At 42.6% G+C, this 21,558-nt stretch overlaps 1 protein-coding gene across 1 annotated transcript in view; it reads left to right on the forward strand.

The window, feature by feature from the left end:
* Nucleotides 1-21,558, forward strand: part of LOC311142691 (GDNF family receptor alpha-4-like) — a gene marked incomplete at both ends in the record, with an annotated part of 63,700 nt that overhangs the window by 30,350 nt on the left and 11,792 nt on the right. The window contains 3 exons of the mRNA XM_084178345.1: nucleotides 19,299-19,562; nucleotides 19,660-19,752; nucleotides 19,947-20,298. Coding sequence (XP_084034471.1) covers nucleotides 19,299-19,562; nucleotides 19,660-19,752; nucleotides 19,947-20,298 — 709 coding nt within the window. The remainder of the gene's footprint in view (nucleotides 1-19,298; nucleotides 19,563-19,659; nucleotides 19,753-19,946; nucleotides 20,299-21,558) is intronic.

Here is a 21,558-nt window from a genome sequence, read left to right on the forward strand (position 1 = left end):
AGAGGTTGTTGGCCTGGCACCACAATGCCAGTTCACTTACCTGCTCCCTATAGGCTGACTCGTCATTGTTGGTTATCAGGCCTACAACCGTGGTGTTGTCAGCAAACTTGATGATGGAGTTGGTGTCATGCAAAGCCACGCTTTTGTGGGTGAACAGGGAGTACAGCAGAGGGCTGAGGACACACCCCTGGGGGGCCCCTGTGTTACTATTCAATGTGGAGGGGGCGTTGTTGCAAATCCTCACAGCCTGTGGTCTGCCCTTCAGGAAGTCCAGGATACAGTTGCAGAGGGTGGTGTCCAGACCCAGGGCTCTGAGCTTGGTGTCGAGCTTGGAGGGAACAATAGTGTTGAATGCTGAAGTGTAGTCAATGAACAGCATTCTCACATATTGTAGGTGTCCCTCTTTTCCAGATGTGTTAGGACCGTATGAATAGTGATAGAAATGGAATCTTCCATGGATCTGTTGGAGTGGTAGGCAAATTGGAGTGGGTCCAGTGTGCCTCGAAGCACTTCATGATGACCGGTGGGAGTGCAACAGGGCGATAGTCATTTGGGCATGTCACCTTGGAGTTCTTGGGCACTGGGACGATGGTGGTCTCCTTGAAGCAAGTGGGGACTACAGCCTAGGACAGGGACAGGTTGAAGATGTCCAAGAAGATGCTTGCCAGCTGGTCAGCACACACTCTAAGGACGCGGCCAGGGATGCCATCTGGGCTGGCGGCTTTGTGAGTATTCACTCTTTTGAGAGTTGTCCTCACGTCAGCCACAGAGAGTGAAAACACCTGGTCGTCCGGAGCAGCGAGAGCCTTCCTGGATTGCTCGGGATTGTCTGCCTCAAAGCGGGCACTACACTGCTGGATTTGCCTTTGTAGTCCATGATCATCTGTAGTCCTTGCCACATGCGTCTCGAGTCTGAGTTGTTGAAGAAGTTTGAGTTTGTATTATCTTTTTGCGTCCCCAATGGATTTCCGGAGCTCGTACCTGCTTGCCTTGTACGCGTCACGCGCCACAGAGTCATCGAGGTTCTTTCTGCTGACTTTGAATGCTGTACTATGGGCTCGCAGCATGGTACTGATTTCTCCATTCATCCAGGGTTTTTGGTTTTGGTTGGTCCGGATTGTTATTGTGGGTACAACGTCATCAACGCATTTCCTAATGAAGTGATTGACAATGTATATTCCCCAATGTTGATCGATGAGTCTGGGCAGATTAATCTTTGAAAATAATTCCTGCAGACTTGAGTTTGCCTCTCTCCAGCGCCTCACTATTCCCTGTGTTGGTGGCTCCCTCTTGAGTTTCTGCTTGTAAGCAGGGAGTAGGAACCGAGAGGCGTGATCTGATTGGCCGAAGTGGGGGCAGGGAATAGCTTTCTACACATCCGTTATCAAACCAAATGGGGCCCCCGTGTTGGTGGTCAGCGTGGCGGATGTGTTGTTTCCTATCCTCACAAGCTGGGGGTGACTCGTCAGGAAGTCCAGGATCCAGTTGCAGTGGAAAGTTTTCAGTCCCAGGGTCCTGAGCTTGGTGATGAGCTTGGAGGGGACTATGGTGTTAAATGTTGAGTTGTAGTCAATGAACAGCATTCTTACATAGGTATTCCCTTTGTCCAGGTGGGTGAGGGCAGTGTAGAGTACAATATAGATTTGCGTCATCTGTGGATCTGTTGGTGCGGTATGCGAATTGGAGTGGGCCCAGGGTGTCTGGGATGATGGTGTTGATGTGAGCCATGACCAGCCTTTCAAAGCATTTCATGACTATAGTTGTGAGTGCTATGGGGCAATAGTCATTTAGGCAGGTTACCTTGGAATTCTTGGGCACGGGGACTCCCGTGGTCTGTTTGAAACAAGTTGGCATTACAGACCAGGTGAGGGATAGGTTGAAAATGTCATTGAAGATACTTGCCAGTTGGTCAGTACATGCTCTAAGGTACGCATCCTGGTATGCCATCTGGCCCCATGGTCTTGTGAATGTTAACCTGTTTAAAGGTCTTATTCACATCGGCTATGGAGTGCAAGATCACACAGTCGTCTGGATCAGATGGTGCTCTCAAGCATGGTTCGGTACTAGAATTGTTGTTACTTTCTGTACTTCTGTCAAATGTTTCTCACGGATCAAGTCTGTCTGTTAGCGCAGCCAATGTCCCACTTATAGTGCGAGCGCACCGTGCCTGCTCCGCTTAGCCTGCACTGGGAGTCTGGGCAGCATCATGAGCTAATCCCCACATTAGCTAATACCCGCTGCACAGAAGTTAACACACTTATAATGCAACACGGCATGTAGAAATGTTGAAACTGTTCATTGCTGTTTGCAAAACACTTTACAATGCAAGAAGAAACCAGTAGCTTCCAGCTTTGTAGCCTAACTTTCCTTTTACATTTAAGTCATTTAGCAGATGCTCTTATTGAGAGCAACTTACAGTCAGTGAGTGCATAAATTTTTCATACTGCCCCCCCGTGGGAAACGAACCCACAACCCTGGCATTGCAAGCGCCATGCTCTACCAACTGAGCTACCCAGGTAGGGCTGTTATGGTGACCGGTGACCATATTACCGCCACACCGGCGGTCACGAGTCATGATGGGAGTCAAATTCCACATGACCATTTAGTCACAGTAGTTAGGCTTCTCCAAGCTCTGATGCTGCTGATGGTCATTAGTAGCCTACCAAACTTGCTAACTGCCTGGTATTCAGCACTCTATTGTCCCTCTAATCACTCTGACATCAATGCAAATGTATTTGAAAATCTAATCAAACACTTCATGAGAGCCCATGAGCTCATGTTGCGCAACATTTCTATAGGCTATACAATTGCGTGAGAAAACAGAGTGATGGCCTCTATTAAAAAGAGGAGGATCCCATCAGCTTTCTATAGGCTAGGCCTACTATATTTATTTCCCAACTTTCCTAATATTAAGCACATTGCTTCTCTTTACAACAGGAGTATAGCCTACCGGGCTGGTATGAAAATGAACCACGGGAATAGCGTCCTCCATTCGCTATTTAAGTACATAGTTGACGTGTCTTTTTTTCCCCTGCCCGTTTCGAGACAAATTTCACACATATATTATTTAGTATATGTAAAGACAAGATTAAGTCAAGAATAGCCTGAGGGGTGACAATATTAGCCTATCACTTGTGAATTATATATTATCACTTGTGAATGATGCCCAGCTTAACGCAAGAAACAGCCATTCCTTTTTTTGGCGACGTTTTCAAATCATAGTCTCACACCTCATGTAGCCTAGCCCATAAGCCTATATGTTTTGATAAGCTTTGTATCACAACTAAAGTGGCCAAATAACTTCTTAAAATTAAGCACATTGATCTGCTTTACAACGGGTGTAGAGCCTAACTGGCATCCATATGCAGCGCGGGAGTTTGAAGTTTGGGGAAGATAATTCTCACCATAAAAATGCACCTTTATAATAAAAGCATTACATGCACAATCACATTGGTGGTCACTTTTGAGAATGGTGTTTTCCTGCTAATGGAACATTCGCGCTTATAGCCTACTGCCGTGTGCGCATTGCTGCGTGTATAACGTGAAGAAATAGCCTAACAGTTTATCAACATTTTAAGCTAAGCGTTCTGATCTGTTGCGTCAGCCTCATTACTTAAAAAAGGTTTTTGATGCTAGTGGTTGTATTAATTTGGGATCTATCGCATCCCACAACTGTCCCAGGCTATGTTTGGAATATTTATTTCTCGCACAGAATAGAATAGCTCAACTTTTGTACTATGGGGGATAGTAGATTGACATAGGCTAGTGCTTTTGCTGTTCGTTAGGCCTACTCATCTTTTTTTTTTTTTTTTTTTTTTTTTTTTTTCATTATTTACCATTAATTTTTATTGGGCACAAAATAATCTGAAACACAACCAAAACAAACAGCAAATGCATCCAACAAGTTTGTAGATTCACAAGCTTTTTTTTTTTTATAATATGTTTATTATTTTCCAATAAAAATAAAGTAAAAGAGACAGCAATACAAACAATGACATTCATTGTACTGTTGGATGGGATGGCCAGTTTAGAGGACAAAACAAAAGTTAACTCACACATACACAAAATAAAACAAAATCCTATTAGGTGGTACGTGTATAAGAAGACAGCATATAGTCATTACAAGCAGTGTAGTTCAGCCAAAAATAAATATTGAGTGGAGTACAGCACAGAGTAGCAGCAGATCGTCAGCCCAGTTATGAAGCGGGACTAGACCATTTATCCAGTATCGGCTGCCATATTTTGTAAAACAATGGACTTCTATTGGAGGTGTTGTATCGAATCTTTTCCATATGGATTACATTCCCTAAATCCCGTAACCACATTTCAAAGGTAGGTACAGTCTCCAATTTCCAAAATTGCAATATGAGCCTTTTGGCTAATAGAGTACAAAGAGAGACAGCTTTCCCCTCCTGGTTATTCCCATCAACTGTACCAAACAGAGCGATCAATGGGTCTGGGGCTAGAACTCTATCAAAGGCCTTAGATAAGTAATCAAAAATGAGAGCCCAGTAAGCCTGTAATTTAGGGCATGTCCAGAATAAGTGGGACAACGTCCCCTCCTCCTGCTTGCACCTCTCACACAGTGGTGAGGTGTCCGGGAATATTTTATGCAGTTTTACTTTTGAGTAGTGTAACCTGTGTATCACCTTAAACTGTACAAGGTTGTGTCTGGCATTCACTGAACTGTGGTTTATATTCCTGAGAGCTTCTATCCAGTCCTCATTTGAGATTTCTGAACCAAGTTCTTGTTCCCAAGCCCTTTTAATGGTGTCTGTGGATACCTCTATGTGGGCCTGTAGCACATCATACAGTCTGGAGACCGACCCTTTTGAATGGGGTTTGACAAGGATCAAGCTATCTAATGTAGGACTATTTGGCTTCATGCCATACTGTGGGATGTGTGTCCTTAAGAAATTCCTGATTTGGAGGTATCTGAAAAAATGTGTTGTTGGCATGTTGAACTTTGCCTGTAGTTGTTGAAATGAAGCTAACTGACCATCTATGTATAGATTACCAATTGTTGTGAGCCCCTTCTCCCTCCACTGTGAAAACACCACATCATCCATTGCAGGGTGGAAAGCATGATTCCGGCTAATCGGGCTGTCTATGTACACAGTGGGTATGTTAAGAAAATCCCTAATCTGTTTCCAGATCCTAAGAGTATGACAAATGACTGGATTGGAGTCATAAGTGGCTTTTTTCACATATGATGGGCTATTAACAAGTGCAGGGAGTGAGGAACGTTGACAGGAGGCCTGCTCAATCAAAAGCCATGAAGGCATATCCTTCCGTCTCATCTCAGGTAAACTTTCCCTCCAGAAAGACACAATGTTCAGATTAGCAGCCCAATAATACAGTTTGAAGTGAGGAAGGCCAAAGCCCCCCTCTATCTTGTACTTGCATAAATGCTTCTTTGCAATTCTGGCTGCCTTGTTATCCCATAAAAATGGAGTTACTATTGAATCCAGTTTCTTAAAATAGCTTTGTGGTATGAAATTGGGTAGACATTGGAAGAGGTAAAGAAACCTGGGTAGGACAACCATTTTAATAGCGTTTATACGACCAACCAAGGAGATAGGCAGAGTTTTCCAGAAATCTATATTTTGTTTAAGCTGATATATTTTCATGTCCCAATTCACTTTCAATAGCTGGTCAAGGTCTCTTGTCACTACAATGCCAAGGCTTGTGAACTTGTCCCTCACTGTTCTAAGCGGGGTAGATTGCAGAAATTGCATATCCACAGGCCGTGATATTGGCATCATCTCACTTTTTTGCCAGTTTATCTTGTAGCCAGAGAAGGAGCCGAATGTGTTTATCAAGTTAAGTAATGGTGGAATAGACGTTTTAGGCTTGGACAAAAACAAAAGAACATCGTCTGCATATAGGGAAATTTTGTGCTGTGTGTCTTTTATTTTAACAGAAGCTATATCGGCACATGCCCGAATGCGCGTAGCAAGGGGTTCCATGGCTATAGCGAAGAGAGCAGGCGAAATAGGGCACCCCTGTCGGCACCCCTTGAACAGGCGGAATGACTGCGACATTTCCTGATTGGTCACCACGGACGCCATTGGGTGTGCATAAATAATTCTTATCCAATTAATAAATTCCTTTCCAAATCCGAAATGCTCCAGAACCGACATCATATACTTCCACTCAATCTGATCAAACGCCTTCTCTGCATCAAGAGCTATTACCACTGCCTCAACTTTATGATCATGATACATTACGTTGAAAAGGCGTCTCAAATTGTAGTATATATGTCGGCCCGGGATAAAACCTGTCTGGTCAGGGTGTATGATGTCGGAAATATATTTTTTCAATCGGTTTGCCAATATCTTTGTCAACACCTTGTTTTCTATGGGGAGTAACGACACGGGGCGATACGACGACATCTCCATGGAATCCCTATCTTTTTTCAAGATCAGGGCTATTGTAGCCTCATACAGTGTTTGCGGGAGTTTGGTATTTTCTTTGGATTGTTGAAACATTCGCAGCATAAGTGGAGATAGACTAGCGCAGTACTTCTTATAGAATTCTATTACATATCCATCGGGCCCAGGGGCCTTGCTGTTTGGAAATTGTGCTATCGCTGTGTTAATTTCATCTAAGGTTATCCCTGCATCGAGTGCGGCAGCTGCCCCCCTGTCTAGTTTAGGAAGTTCACAATCAGCGAGAAAGCGTTCCATAGTTTGTGGATCAGTAGCATCGCATTTTGATTGGTATAGCTCTGAGTAAAACTGTGCAAAGCATTTATTAATGTCCTGCGGATCTGTTACTATTTTACCCTTCTTGTCTTTTATTTTGTGAATAGCTCTAGATGCTTGTACATGCCTTAGCTGTCTTGCTAATAATTTATGTGGTTTGTCCCCCAGTTCAAAATAACTTTGTTGCGTTCTAGCAAGTAAAGAGCCCACCCGTTTCGAAAGGATGGTATTGTATTCATACTTTAACTTTGTGATCTTCTCAAGGACTGTATACGAGGAATTTGTCCTAAAAACGTTCTCCTGTTCCCCTAACTCTCTTTCAATTTCTCTCAGCCTAGTATTGGCACGTTTCTTCCTCTCTGATGTATAAGAGATAATGTAACCTCTAATCACAGCCTTTAGAGATTCCCAAAGGGTGGAGTCGTCAACATCCCCCGTGTCGTTAGTACTGAGGAAAAAGGCAATCTGCTCCTCCAAATACTGACAAAAAGCCTCATCTTTCAACAGGTATGCGTCTAAGCGCCACGGTCGCCGACCTGTCGACATATTGTCGAGTTTCAGCACCATGGACAGAGGAGAGTGGTCCGTAATTAGAATGGGGTGATAGGTAACCGACTCAGCTGCTGAGATTAGTTTGGAGTCCAACAAAAAATAGTCAATTCTGGAATATGATTTATGAACTGATGAGAAGAAAGAATAATCCCTGTCTGTTGGGTGCGTCAGTCTCCAAATATCGACAATGTTAAGGTTTGTCATCAATGTATTTAGACAGACACTGGCATTTGATTGTTGAAGTGACCTTGATAGCTGTTTATCTAAAAGAGGGTCTAACGTACAGTTAAAGTCACCTCCAACAATAACACTTGTATCCGAGATATTTGGTATGGCCTTAAATACCCTTTGAAAAAATACTGGATCATCGAAGTTGGGTCCATATAAATTGACCAAGGTTATTGGTTTTGAATTCAGTGTACCAGCCACAATAATATACCGACCATTAGGATCTGAAATCGAGGTTGAGTAAACAAAAGGAATGTTTTTCCTTATCAGGATTGCTACCCCTCTCGCTTTTGCATCAAAGTTAGACTGGTATATCTGACCGATCCAGCCGACTCGTAGCTTGGCCTGCGCGGGGCGTTTAATATGAGTTTCTTGAAGAAGCACTATGTCAGCACCCAGTGATTTAAGATGAGAAAAAACCTTAGCTCGTTTCACGACATGCCCTAATCCATTACAGTTCCAGCTGACTATCTTTATTCCACCTGGTCTACTCTGTGCTCGGTCACTATGTGGCATTTCTTATTTTAAAGCAAATTGCTGCTGTCATACAAAACCCAGAAGAAAAACGTCCCGCCGTGCGGGAGCTTGTCATGCCACCTGTACTAATAAACGTGAACATAAAACACAGACCCCAACCCCCCTCCCGTCCCTTTACTGAGTGACTTCCCCAAACGAAGCACTCCTTGGCTAACACACAAACGTTAGGGTGTCTAGACATAAAGCTTGAACTAACTCGTCGTCTATAGATGCTCCGCATATAAACTAATATTAAATAACACTTAACTTAACTCTCATGTTAGGGGGTGAGTGGCGCTAAAACATGACATGCCAAACAATGCTATATTAGCCACAACATCTCACCTATCCTATAAGTCCCAATTTCTGATCTTCTGATCGAAAAGACATAGGCCGGAAATTCAATTCACACACATTCCTGGCCTGTATTTGGCCATTTAGCCTGCTGGCACAGCCGTTCTGTATCCTCAGCCGGGGAGCTTGCTTGTCAAGAACAGATCTGCCTCTTTTGCGTTGTCAAACGTACGTGTTGATCCCTCGACTGTCACCTTAAACCGGGCTGGGAAGAGGAATCCATATCGGATGTTGGCCGCCCTGCATTTGTTGCGTACCTCATCATACTCTTTCCGTTGGTTCCTCACCTCCAAGGTAAGATCTGGGTAGAAAGACACCCTGGCTCCGTTGTAGTTAAGGGGGAACTTTTGACTAGCCAGCTTGAGGATGAGATCCCTGGTGTGGGGATAGTGCAGCCTTACAATGAATGGCCTTGGTGGCCCGCCCTTGGCCGGCTTCGTTGCCTGTGCTCTGTGCGCGCGGTCGATCAGGATGGCCGTTTTGAAGTGTTCACTCCCCAGCAATGCCGGTATCAGCTCCGAGACAAATTCAGTGGGTTTCCCTTTCTCCGTGTCCTCCTGGATCCCACATATTCGGATGTTCTGGCGTCTTGAATGCGACTCGAGCATTTCCAGTCGGGCCTTCAGGGTTTTGTTGTCATTTTTGAACGTTGCGCACTGTTTCTCTATGTCCTGTAGCCTGGCCTCGTGATCGATTGTCGTCTGCTCAACCTCGTGCACCCTTCCCTTAGTTGCCTTCACAGTTTCGGCCAAAGTCCCAATACTCTTTGAGATATCAGCCAACCTTGTGTCCACCTTCTTGCTTAGTGCGTTTATGGCAGCCAGTATGTCACTTTGAGTAGGATCTGTGGGGAACTCTTGGAAGCTAGCCTCTTCAGCTAGCTCCTCGTGGGTCGGCGACGTTGAAATTGGTTCGTTGTCTATCTCATTCCAATTATCTTGTTTAGCGCCCCCTTTTTTGTTGCCTTTTCCCTTTGTCATATTTGTTTGAAGTTATAGGTTGTGAGAGGTTAAGATAAATATTAATTTGTTTCAAAATTGAGCGGAGCTCTAGCAATGCACGTCTACTCCATAGCACGCTCTCTAGCGCCCCCCGGCCTACTCATCTTGTTACTGACGAAAAGTAAATGTGGACAGTTCTTCCAATATCTACAATATGCGCCTCGGAATTGGATAAGGACGCGCGCAGTTTCGTCTTCACTTGTAGCCTGTGAGAAAGACCCGATCATGTGACAGAGAGCCATGTGAGTGAGAGGTTCTTCAGAGCGCGCAGCCGGGAGAAGGGAATTATAATGATTATATTTTCAGCCACTGGCCGCAAAAGGCATGGATTTTTTTAGGGGGCATTACGGCCGCACAAAGGGGATGCTGCCGCGGAATTCGAGGCATTATCAAGTGCTTGTCAAATTGTAAATGAGAGACTGATGAAGTGTGTACAGCTTGCGCAAAAAACAAAGCAGAGCTTGTTCATGCAACTTTTTTCAAATCATCATTAGAGTTGCATCATGCAGCCTTAGAATGTATTAAAAATCTAAACATATAGCCCAACGTTTGTATCACAACTAAAGTTACATAAATAACTCTAAATTAAGCATATAGGAGTACCTGTTTCTTTGTTAAACGCTCAACACAGAATAGCCTCATGTGCGCACTCCCTAAAATCATTTGGAGAAAATATCCTTTCTATTTTATTCAGATATGTTCAATTGAATTCTTCATACTATAAAATAATATAACATAATGCCATGGAATTCTAAGCAAATCTTGTCTGCTAAATAAACTAGTGTAGCCCACAGCCATATGGCATAGCCAGATCAGGGCCTAACATGATGTGATGGGTGATTTGAAGGAGTCAGGCGCAGGAGGGTAAATCACAGAATAACAGGATTTATTCCGGAATACAGAGTATGCAGTAAGGCTTCAAAACAGTCCAGTGCGCAAAACAGGCGCACTGGAACCAACAAGGCAACACAGGGAAAATAACCTGGCGATACAAAATACAAGGAGCTCCACCGAGCTTCACTATCCTCACAATAAACAATCACACACAAAGACAAGGGGGCAGAGGTAACACTTATACAGGTATTATGGATATGAACCAGGTGTGTGTAATAAACAAGACAAAACAAATGGAATGATGAGATGAGGAGCGGCAGTGGCTTGAAGGCCGGTGATGACGAACACCGAAGCCTGCCCGAACAAGGAGAGGAGGCAGCCTCGGAGGAAGTCGTGACACATGAGGACAACTCAGAGTATGCTATTCTGTTCTTCTGAAATAGACCAAAAAAAATCATATCATGTTTCTTTAGGCCTGTCTAAAATGAATAATGGATTTATTGTGATGGTGTAGGCTATATTACATGTATTTATTAGACTCTTTAAAATGGAGATGTTCCAAGGGTCTGCATCAGTGGCTTATAGGCTATGCGTGGAAGCCAGGAGACGTTAAATGTGTTTATGTTAATTAAAGGTAAATTACCTTGAGACCAGCAGTTATTTGCTTGACCAATCACCGGCTGACAAAAGTACATGACCGCCACAGCCCTATACCCAGGTACTTTGTTTGTGATAATATGCAAACCATAATGCAAAATATGCTGATTTCAAAGCCACCAAAACTTTATTCATTCACTTAATCGGTCTCTCTCTCTCACGTCTCTCCCAAAGATGGTCTATTGCCTCAGCGAACTGACTGTGTGTGTGAATAGGGCTCCGATGGGCCGCTCCCCTCTTGCCTCGTGAATGACGTCATTACTGGTTAAAGAGCATGCACTTTTATAAAAAAGGCTATTTCTATGCAAATGTTGTTGATCAGTACAGTAAAGTAAGTCCCAAATAGAAGGGAAACAGATTGTTTGTCATCTGTCTGTAGCCACATGAAATCAGCCAACATAAGCTCAATAACTCAATGCATGCACACACTCCTACTGAATACGCATTCACCTGTTTTGTGAATAGGCCTAGACTACATCTTGATTTACCCAGTTTATCAATAGAGATGTACTATTCAAATACATGATTACCATTATGTTGGTATGTAGTTAGATTGGTAAAAACAAAGTAAAATTGATAGTGTAATTGATTAATTAATGCATACATGGCTGTCTCTGGAAAACGTTGACGTAAAAAATGTCAAATGTAATGATATTGAACTTAAAAGATGCTCAGCAATTGATCAGAGCAGTAGCTGAGTTTACAGTGGGGAAAAAAAGTATTTAGTCAGCCACCAATTGTGCAAGTTCTCCCACTTAAAAAGATGAGAGAGGCCTGTAATTTCAACTATGACAGACAAATTGAGAAATAAAAATCCAGAAAATCACATTGTAGGATTTTTCATGAATTTATTTGCAAATTATGGTGGAAAATAAGTATTTGGTCACCTACAAACAAGCAAGAATTCTGGCTCTCACAGACCTGTAACTTTTTCTTTAAGAGGCTCCTCTGTCCTCCACTCGTTACCTGTATTAATGGCACCTGTTTGAACTTGTTATCAGTATAAAAGACACCTGTCCACAACCTCAAACAGTCACACTCCAAACTCCACTATGGCCAAGACCAAAGAGCTGTCAAAGGACACCAGAAACAAAATTGTAGACCTGCACCAGGCTGGGAAGACTGAATCTGCAATAGGTAAGCAGCTTGGTTTGAAGAAATCAACTGTGGGAGCAATTATTAGGAAATGGAAGACATACAAGACCACTGATAATCTCCCTCGATCTGGGGCTCCACGCAAGATCTCACCCCGTGGGGTCAAAATGATCACAAGAACGGTGAGCAGAAATCCCAGAACCACACGGGGGGACCTAGTGAATGACCTGCAGAGAGCTGGGACCAAAGTAACAAAGCCTACCATCAGTAACACACTACGACGCCAGGGACTCAAATCCTGCAGTGCCAGACGTGTCCCCCTGCTTAAGCCAGTACATGTCCAGGCCCGTCTGAAGTTTGCTAGAGTGCATTTGGATGATCCAGAAGAGGATTGGGAGAATGTCATATGGTCAGATGAAACCAAAATATAACTTTTTGGTAAAAACTCAACTCGTCGTGTTTGGAGGACAAAGAATGCTGAGTTGCATCCAAAGAACACCATACCTACTGTGAAGCATGGGGGTGGAAACATCATGCTTTGGGGCTGTTTTTCTGCAAAGGGACCAGGACGACTGATCCGTGTAAAGGAAAGAATGAATGGGGCCATGTATCGTGAGATTTTGAGTGAAAACCTCCTTCCATCAGCAAGGGCATTGAAGATGAAACGTGGCTGGGTTTTTCAGCATGACAATGATCCCAAACACACCGCCTGGGCAACGAAGGAGTGGCTTCGTAAGAAGCATTTCAAGGTCCTGGAGTGGCCTAGCCAGTCTCCAGATCTCAACCCCATAGAAAATCTTTGGAGGGAGTTGAAAGTCTGTGTTGCCCAGCGACAGCCCCAAAACATCACTGCTCTAGAGGAGATCTGCATGGAGGAATGGGCCAAAATACCAGCAACAGTGTGTGAAAACCTTGTGAAGACTTACAGAAAACGTTTGACCTGTGTCATTGCCAACAAAGGGTATATAACAAAGTATTGAGAAACTTTTGTTATTGACCAAATACTTATTTTCCACCATAATTTGCAAATACATTCATTAAAAATCCTACAATGTGATTTTCTGGATTTTTATTTCTCATATTGTCTGTCATAGTTGATGTGTACCTATGACGAAAATTACAGGCCTCTCTCATCTTTTTAAGTGGGAGAACTTGCACAATTGGTGGCTGACTAAATACTTTTTCCCCCACTGTATCTGTCTGGATCAAGTGCCATTCTGTGACTTTGGCTAATATTCCTTATTTTTACGCGTGGTATCACTATATTGATTTTAATACGAAAAGTCTGGAGTCTGGACGTTATATTTGCCCTCGTGCCAGGGGGCAATTGTAACAGTAGCTGGGGTCAAATGTAACACCTAAAGAATAAACCAAATAAATTAACGTTGCCCATTCCTGCAGTCAATGACCAAAATGCGCCCCCTTTGGCCTCATGGGTGGAATGTTATTAATATTTTTTCTAATTTCCTAATGAATATAGATATGTTTTTTTTAAACAGTTTTTTATATTTCAGTCTTCAGTGATGTATATAAAGTGTAACATTGGGATGCAAACTCAAAATTGAATACATTTCAACTCTATATCTGACATGGTACAGGTGTCTTCTTTTTTTTATGCCCATAACTATGTGTATGTAGACTTTTGTTGTCAAGAAACACTCTGACCCTGATTTAGCCAACTGCAGTAAAAGGTTAACTTCAAAATCATTCATGTTTATGAATGATCATATTATCATTGACATATGTAATGATTTTGCAAGAAATATAAGTATTTCTAAGTACGTAACATTATTTACAGTGACACCCCTGTTTGTGCATGGCCATTCGGTTCCTCTCAAAACATCTGACTAGTCTGATGGTGCCCAAATTATATTATATACAACTTATTTGGTACTCTACAAGTCTCCATGGCTATTTAAAGTTAGTTTTTGTATAATTCATACAATCCTAAAGTTTTTTAAATCATTTGGCTGCTTGGCTCAGGGTCATTTTAACACTGCGTTACAATTCAAATCAAATCAAATCAAATTTTATTGGTCACATACACGTGTTTAGCAGATGTTATTGCGTGTGTAGCGAAATGGTTGTGCTTCCAGCTCCGACAGTGCAGTAATTTCTAACAAGTAATATCTAACAATTTCACAACATATACCCAATACACACAAATCTAAGTAAGGAATGAATTAAGAATATATACATATATGGATGAGCGATGTTAGAGCGGCATGGACTAAGATAGAGTAGAATAGTATAGAATACAGTATATACATATGAGATGAGTAATGCAAGATATGTAAACATTATTAAATTGGCTAGTGTTCCATTTATTAAAGTGGCCAGTGATTTCAATAGGCAGCAGCAGCCTAGTCTATGTCTATGTCTATAGGCAGCAGCCTCTAATGTGCTAGTGATGGGCTGTTTAACAGTCTGATGGCCTTGAGATAGAAGCTGTTTTTCAGTCTCTCGGTCACAGCTTTGATGCACCTGTACTGACCTCACCTTCTGGATGATAGCGGGGTGAACAGGCAGTGGCTCGGGTGGTTGATGTCCTTGATGATGTTTTTTGCCCCCAACCTACCAGCCATGACAAAACCTCATGTACCTAGCAAGAGACAGCAATAGTGAGATGTCAATCATGTCAATCATGTCAATGTTAATGATTAGCCAACATATAGCCTCCTGAGACCCAGCAATTCATTTTTGTCCTCTCTAGTGGACATCAGTTCTTGGTCCGTATCTCTGAGGCAATACAAGCCACTGTATTAAGTCCTGTTGTCCTTTGAGAGGACATTCTTGGCTTTTCAATGATTCCACATGTGTGGGGGTGTGACCTTGACAATTTTATCTTCCTGGCTGCCGTCAAAATGTGTACATTTTATGTAAATTTTAAAATAGGTGTGTGTAATTATGAATTGTCATCTTTTGTGAGTTTGATTTTCAAATTGTTTCTAGTAAGTGAATATCTCAGGAATAGTTCCGTGAGGACTGTGTAATAAGAGCTAAATAAGAGCTTATCAAGAAATATCCTCTGTAGTGGACACCCGTATGCTGCAACTATGTTTTCCATCTACTGTACCCATTGACTGTAATGTTAATTTTTTTCACCTACTGTACCCATTGACTGTAATGTACATGTTTTCATGTTTACGTTTCTTTCTTGGTAATGCTCAGGACAGTATAAGGAAAATACAGCAGGTAGAAAAAACTACTTTCACCCCCAAAAACAAACATTTGCCCATAAAACGTGCAAAGAGTGAGATATGTGGCTGACACTTTTCAAGTCGGGAGAAAACCTAAATGGGCATGTACTAATAGAGTTTCATCACTCTACCTTGTTTCTGTTTGAAGAAATTGAAGGTGTTACAATTGTCCCCGGTCTCGCCTACTGCTTGTTCTCCTCATTATTTTTAAGTAAAGCGTATTTCCATGTCTTTCCCCATGGTATGGAGTTGTTTTTGAAACCTTATACTGGGCCGACCTTGTAGCCCTGTCATATGTAAACCCCGGGAGTGAGAAGCTCTGAAGTGGACGCCAGCCCTCCCAACATGTCTGTCATCATCACCACTTTACAGAGTTCACTGAGGTTGAGCTAATTTATTTCATTTTGTTCCTCTTTGCCCCTATGTTTGTAGCAGACTTATTATCCAATATTCAACCCTCAATTACCTCAGTGAAACAAGGCTGATGTGCCCTGGGTGAGCACTGAGCATATTAGATCCTGAAACTCCTCCAGCGTTTCCACGTTTACAAAATGGTTACCAAGACCCCTCTAAGGAATTGTTGTAGCCAGGGTGGAATTCACTGGTTGCGGAACTACTCACACTGTGTGCTTGTCGTCTTATGCTACTAGGCAATGTAGTGGTTTTGTGTGTTTAACTAACTATTTTGGGGTGAGAACTGATGAGTAAGTAAATGTGTGTGTACTTTAAATTATGTGGATCAGTGTGTGGGTCTGTGTGTGTTGATATGCGGTGTGGTGCTGCTTATGACATTAACCTCAAGCGGGTCACTGAGCTAGGAAGCCATCAGCTTTGCCTTACAAATTCTATAAATCGCCCCACTGAGAAATCAATAGAGCGTATTAAGCCTCACATATCACAGGTATTCATCTCTCCTCCTCACTCTTTTCACCCATCACACCCCTTCCCTCCTACACCCCACCCATTTTGTAGTAAGTGAAACAGCCCAATGTAGCGTGCTCAAGTTATTACCATAATTATGACTTCTCTGCCTGACGAGATTTAAACCGAGCTGGTCTGTACCTGACATGGGTTCTAATTATGTGCCTGTGTATTAAGATAGGCCTTCTGAAACAAATGTTGCTGATGGTGTCTATCTTGGTCCTGGTCAGCCTTAGGGAGCATACATGCTGGAGTGGAGAGTAATGAACAAACTATTGCCCATAATGGAGATTACTGGCAGGCTGTTTAATTGCACAACCTAAGCTGCGGGTCCCACCTGCTTTTCTGTGATATTACTTTATTATGTGTCAAGAACTCACAATGGTGTGTGTGTGTGTGTGTGTGTGTGTGTGTGTCACATCTCCTATTACTTGTGCCTCACCACACTTTGCTAGGGACATGACATGGCGGTAGCTAAAAGCCAACAATAGCAATGCAAATTGATGAGTTGAACTCTTTGGGAATTAATGTTCTTCACATTTCAATCAATTCAATAATTTCTCTCTGTAACCAGAGGACTTTGAAAAGGGCAGCACTCTCATCTGTATGAGCATGCTGACTGCCCCACAGGACTCCAAATTCCCCAAACTATCAAATGAGCTTCTAAAGAATGCATGTGATATTTTCATTTGAACATGTTTCATTAGGATGTGTATGGCGTTCTGGATTTCATAAAGATGCACATTTTGCATTTAGTTTATTATTAATGTATTTAAGTACTTGGTGTCATTAATATTATCCGTTACACTTTTATGCTTGGTCTCATTAACATATACAGTCAGGTCCAAAATTATTGGCACCCTTGAGAAAGATGAGCAAAAAAGACTGTATGAAATAAATAATACAAATACTGAGCTAAATTGTATGCTAATACAATTGCTCAGAAAAATACATTTTGTTTAACAAGTAATAGAAACAATTCTCAAAAAGTAAGGAGTCAAAATTATTATATAATGGTACTGACCCTTTTTTCTAAAATGTTTTATGAGATTGGAGAACACATTGGGAGGGATCTTAGGCCATTCCTCCATACAGAATCTTTCCAGATCCTTGATATCCTTTGTCTGCGCTTACGGACTACCCTCTTCAATTCAAACCACAGGTTTTCAGTCTGGAGACTGAGATGGCCATTGCAAAATGTTGATTTTGTGGTCAATTAACCATTTATTTGTGGATTTTGATGTGTGCTTGGGGTTATTATATTGCTGGAAGATCCACTTGCGGCCAAGTTTCAGGCTCCTTGCAGAGGCAACCAGGTTTTTGTCTTGACTGTATTTGTGGACTTGACTGTATATGCCTCATCACCCTGTATCTTGGTGGGAACTCCAGAGTTGATGTGCTTGCCTTGCCGGCCTCGTCTGCTAGGGTCCCCTGCCTATGGTGACGAAGCGTGTCCATCTGTTTTTGATTTGTCTCCTGCCAGAGTGAGATGTGGACCTCATGGGTCGTCTGTGATTGTAACCACTCGCTACTGGAGTTTGATTTCAGCTGTACTGTGCGCTCCTAGACAGCATGGGCTTAATTGAAGCGTGTAACCATAATCAGGATTCCCCTGTGTGTGCGTTTGTGTTTGTATGTATAGGAAGCGGTTGTATGTGGGCCTATAGACATATTATACAGTATATTTGTTTGTTTGCAGGTATGTGTAGGTGTGAGCAAGAGAGAGCCTGCACAACAAACATGTTGAATGAGGATATAACTGCAAATCCGGATTCCATTTGTAGTCTGACCCTTAAAACCCTCTGGGAAAAAGCTGCATTTGCCACTTGCCAGGATCTATTTTAATACTACCACAAATGAACTGAATTGGAAGTCCCCCCTTAAAATGGAAAATTGACAGTTGGGAATTCAACAACATTGCTAGCCACTGCTTTACTTAACCTCTTCAGTCTGTGCTTCTGCCTGGCCTTTATCCTTGACAACTGATGGAGCTGCCAGTTCTTCACAGAACATAATCAATACTCTGAAGTGAAGGGAAGTGGTCCCGTGTAGCTCAGTTGGTAGAGCATGGTGTTTGCAACGCCAGGGTTGTGGGTTCGTAATCCCACGGGGGGTTAGTATGAAAAATGTATGCACTCACTAACTGTAAGTCACTCTGGATAAGAGCGTCTGCTAAATGACAAAAAAAAAAAAAGTGTTTTGTAGATTGTCTGTCTCTCCACCTTGGATGATAGGCTCTTGCTTTTCAACAAATAAGCATTGAAGCTCATTGTCAAACAGGTGGGTCGTTCCACCAATTCGGTGCCTTTTGAGAAGTGTAACCTGGTAAAAAAAATGTAACATTATGTTCAGCTTCATAAAAAACATGTTTTCCCATCTCAAGAGGTTAAATAAATCAAATGACTATAGTAAGTGCCTATTAAGTACCAAATAAAGGAACAGGGTTGACCGTAACAGGGTTGACGACTTTATCTTAAATCAGCCATAAATCCCCTTGTGACAGGGGTAATGGGTGCTTGGTGTGTGCAACAGGGAGTGGAAATTGAATGCAATTGTTAAAACAGTTCTAGCCTGTCTATTTATGGGTAACAGGGTTGACGCGTTATACTCGACCCGCTCAGTTTTCCACCACAAAACACCAGAACATTGCCAAAAAGAGTAGAACCAGCTCCCCTGCTTTTACACTATGATTTGACAATTAGATGTTCAATGTTTATTTTGAAAAACAATATTTAAAAAGGAATAATTTAACCATATTAAAATGAGAGTTCAGTTCACGTAAGAATGAATCACTTTTCACATGAAATAAATAATCATCTTCATGAATGACTTTGTCAAAGAAACAAAATAACTAGGGCTTTACAATGATGGTGAAAACTTAGAGAAAGTTTGGGGTTAAGTAGGTTAAAATCTTCCATAGTGCATGGAGGGACATGTCAAAATGCTGAATTTTGGCACTTTAGCAAGTCTTTATTCATATAAAAAATGATTTAATTGTTGATTTCTCCATGTGGTCTAAATGAAAGGCCACTTCATTTAATATAACCAGCATTTATTCAAATTCAATATTGGTGCACAATTTCTACTTAAAACATTAAAGGGACGCAAAAGGCACTCTTTTCGTGGAACGACCCAGGTGTTAACTGACATAACAATTCTCATCTGTAAAAATAGCTGTTCAGGAACACAGGTGACCAATTACAATCATGTTCCCCATCTTCCACCTCTTCCAGGTAGTGTGCTGGCTGGCTCCATAGACTGTCTGGAGGCGGAGCGGGGCTGTGTGCAGGATCAGGGCTGTACGGGGGTGTACAGGGTGCTGGAGTACTGTGCTGCTGAGGAGGCTGTGTCGCCACTGGGCCCAGACGCCCGACGCGAGTGCCTGGAGGCCCAGAGCGCCCTGCAGCAGTATCGGCCCCTCCAGGCCTGCAAGTGCCAGCGCGGCTCCCGCCGGGAGGAACTCTGCCTCAGGGTCTACTGGACCGTCAGATTCGCTGGTGTGTTTGACTGTCTTTATGTTTTGTCTTTTATGTGTTCGATTGCATTTGTGTGTGTGAGATGTTTTCTGTCCTCATGGCCTCCGTGTTTTCACAGTGTATGATGAGAACGAGGTGTCTCCGTATGAGGATCTGGAGGTGGAGTTTGTGAGGCACATAGAGATGTCACGCATGGCCTCCATCATGGCAGGTAAATAACATCTACCTTCTCTCTGAATAATGACAGTCTGGGATGTTTGTGCGGTCCAGAATCATATATTTTATGATTTTGTCTTCCTTTCTCTCTTATTCATTGCCCCTTTTCCCAAAACACAATCACCTTCAAACATTCTTCTCTGTGTTATCTTCCTCTCCTCACCCTGCCACTCCTCCCTCTCTTCCCAGCTTCCTCTCTGCCTCTGGATGGGCAGAACCAGTGTCTGAAGGCAGCCCAGGACTGTGGTCTGTATGAGAAGTGTGGTTCTCTGAGGTCGGAGTATGTTGTGGCCTGCACCAAGCGGCCTCCGGGCTCCGACGGCAGCTGTAACAGACAGAAGTGCCACCGGGCGCTGCGTCGCTTCCTGGAGCGGGTACCAGAGGAGTACAGCTTCGCTCTGCTCTTCTGCCCCTGCTCCGATGCCCTCTGTGGGGAGCGCCGGCGGAAGACCATCGTACCGTCGTGTTCCTATGAGGAGAGAGACGGCAAGCCCAACTGCCTCAGCCTGCATGGCTACTGTGCCAGGGACGAGCTGTGTAGGTGAGCTGAGCTGGCTGGGGAAACATGGTTACTAGGTGTGACATCAGACTAAACTTTTCCACTCAACTCTAAGTACTGTGTTGAGGCACATTAACAGTTATAATCACAATGCAAAGATGCATAACTAGCGTAATATTTGCAGAGGGCTTAACTGATTTAATTATAGAGCATGAGTGTGAAGGGAGGTTTTGGAGAGAGTGTGAGGGTAGACAGAGGCAGAGAGGACTGGATGTACATACAGTAAGTCTTTCATCAACTACCATTTGAATCTTCAACTTCAGATCCTTAAATACAGTACAATAGTTACAGTACAAATAGTTCAGAGGTTTGAGTTCACTACAGAGAAGAGGTTGTTCAATAATCTTCATCATTAGCTGGGTTTCCATCCAATTTGCGACAGATTTTCATGCAAACATTCTAAAATCTGCATAAAAGGCTGTGCGTGATGACGTAGTTCAAATAAAAATAACTTTTGCCGTTAAATTCCCATGTACTGAATTAAAAGTTAAATAGGTCTCCGTCGCACTTTCAACTCTACTGATGGTTTTGTCACAAAAACTGTTGCGTTAAATAGCAAATGTGCCCATTTTGGTCTTGGCACATGCGCTCTAGCCAACAGCTCGCAGATAGTGTGGGGGTAGGCTACCTAAATTATGAGATTATTAGGGATAAGAGCGATATTATTTGTATTTGTCAAACGACAGCCAAGCATCGATCATCATGTTACCAGAATAAGACCCTCAATATTTATTGGAAAGGAGCATCAAGCTCATCACCTTGCACATTCACCAGCCTGTGAAGTTCATCATAACTTATTTAATCTGTAGCCTAATAAACTGCATGCTTTCCCGAGTCGTAGTGGGAGGACCACACAACATATTATCGCGTGACTCCAAGTTTACTTCGATATGATGGTTATTATATCATTATTTGCGCACCGCCATTTCTCGCATAAAACATTTGACTGACACAAAAAGATCCAACCATATCCAACGAACAAATTGTTCAGCCCAGTCATGACTTTTTTCGTGCGTCAGGTAACTGTGTCTGGCTCTGTCCCAGGCTGCAGTGTTTTTATTCCACCGGCTGCTCAGTGGTGTTTTGTATGGATGAGTATGCTTGGGGAGAAGGTGTAGAGGTGTTAGTCTGAGCTAGTATGAATGCACCACTGGGTTTGACTAGCAGTCTATTTCCCAGTGTTCCTATCAAGTCAATATTCACGCAACGGGTAACATCCAATGCTAATATTTGATATGTTCA

The sequence above is a fragment of the Coregonus lavaretus genome (genome assembly GCF_964263955.1).
Source record: "Coregonus lavaretus genome assembly, chromosome: 15".
NCBI classification, from domain to species: domain Eukaryota; kingdom Metazoa; phylum Chordata; class Actinopteri; order Salmoniformes; family Salmonidae; genus Coregonus; species Coregonus lavaretus.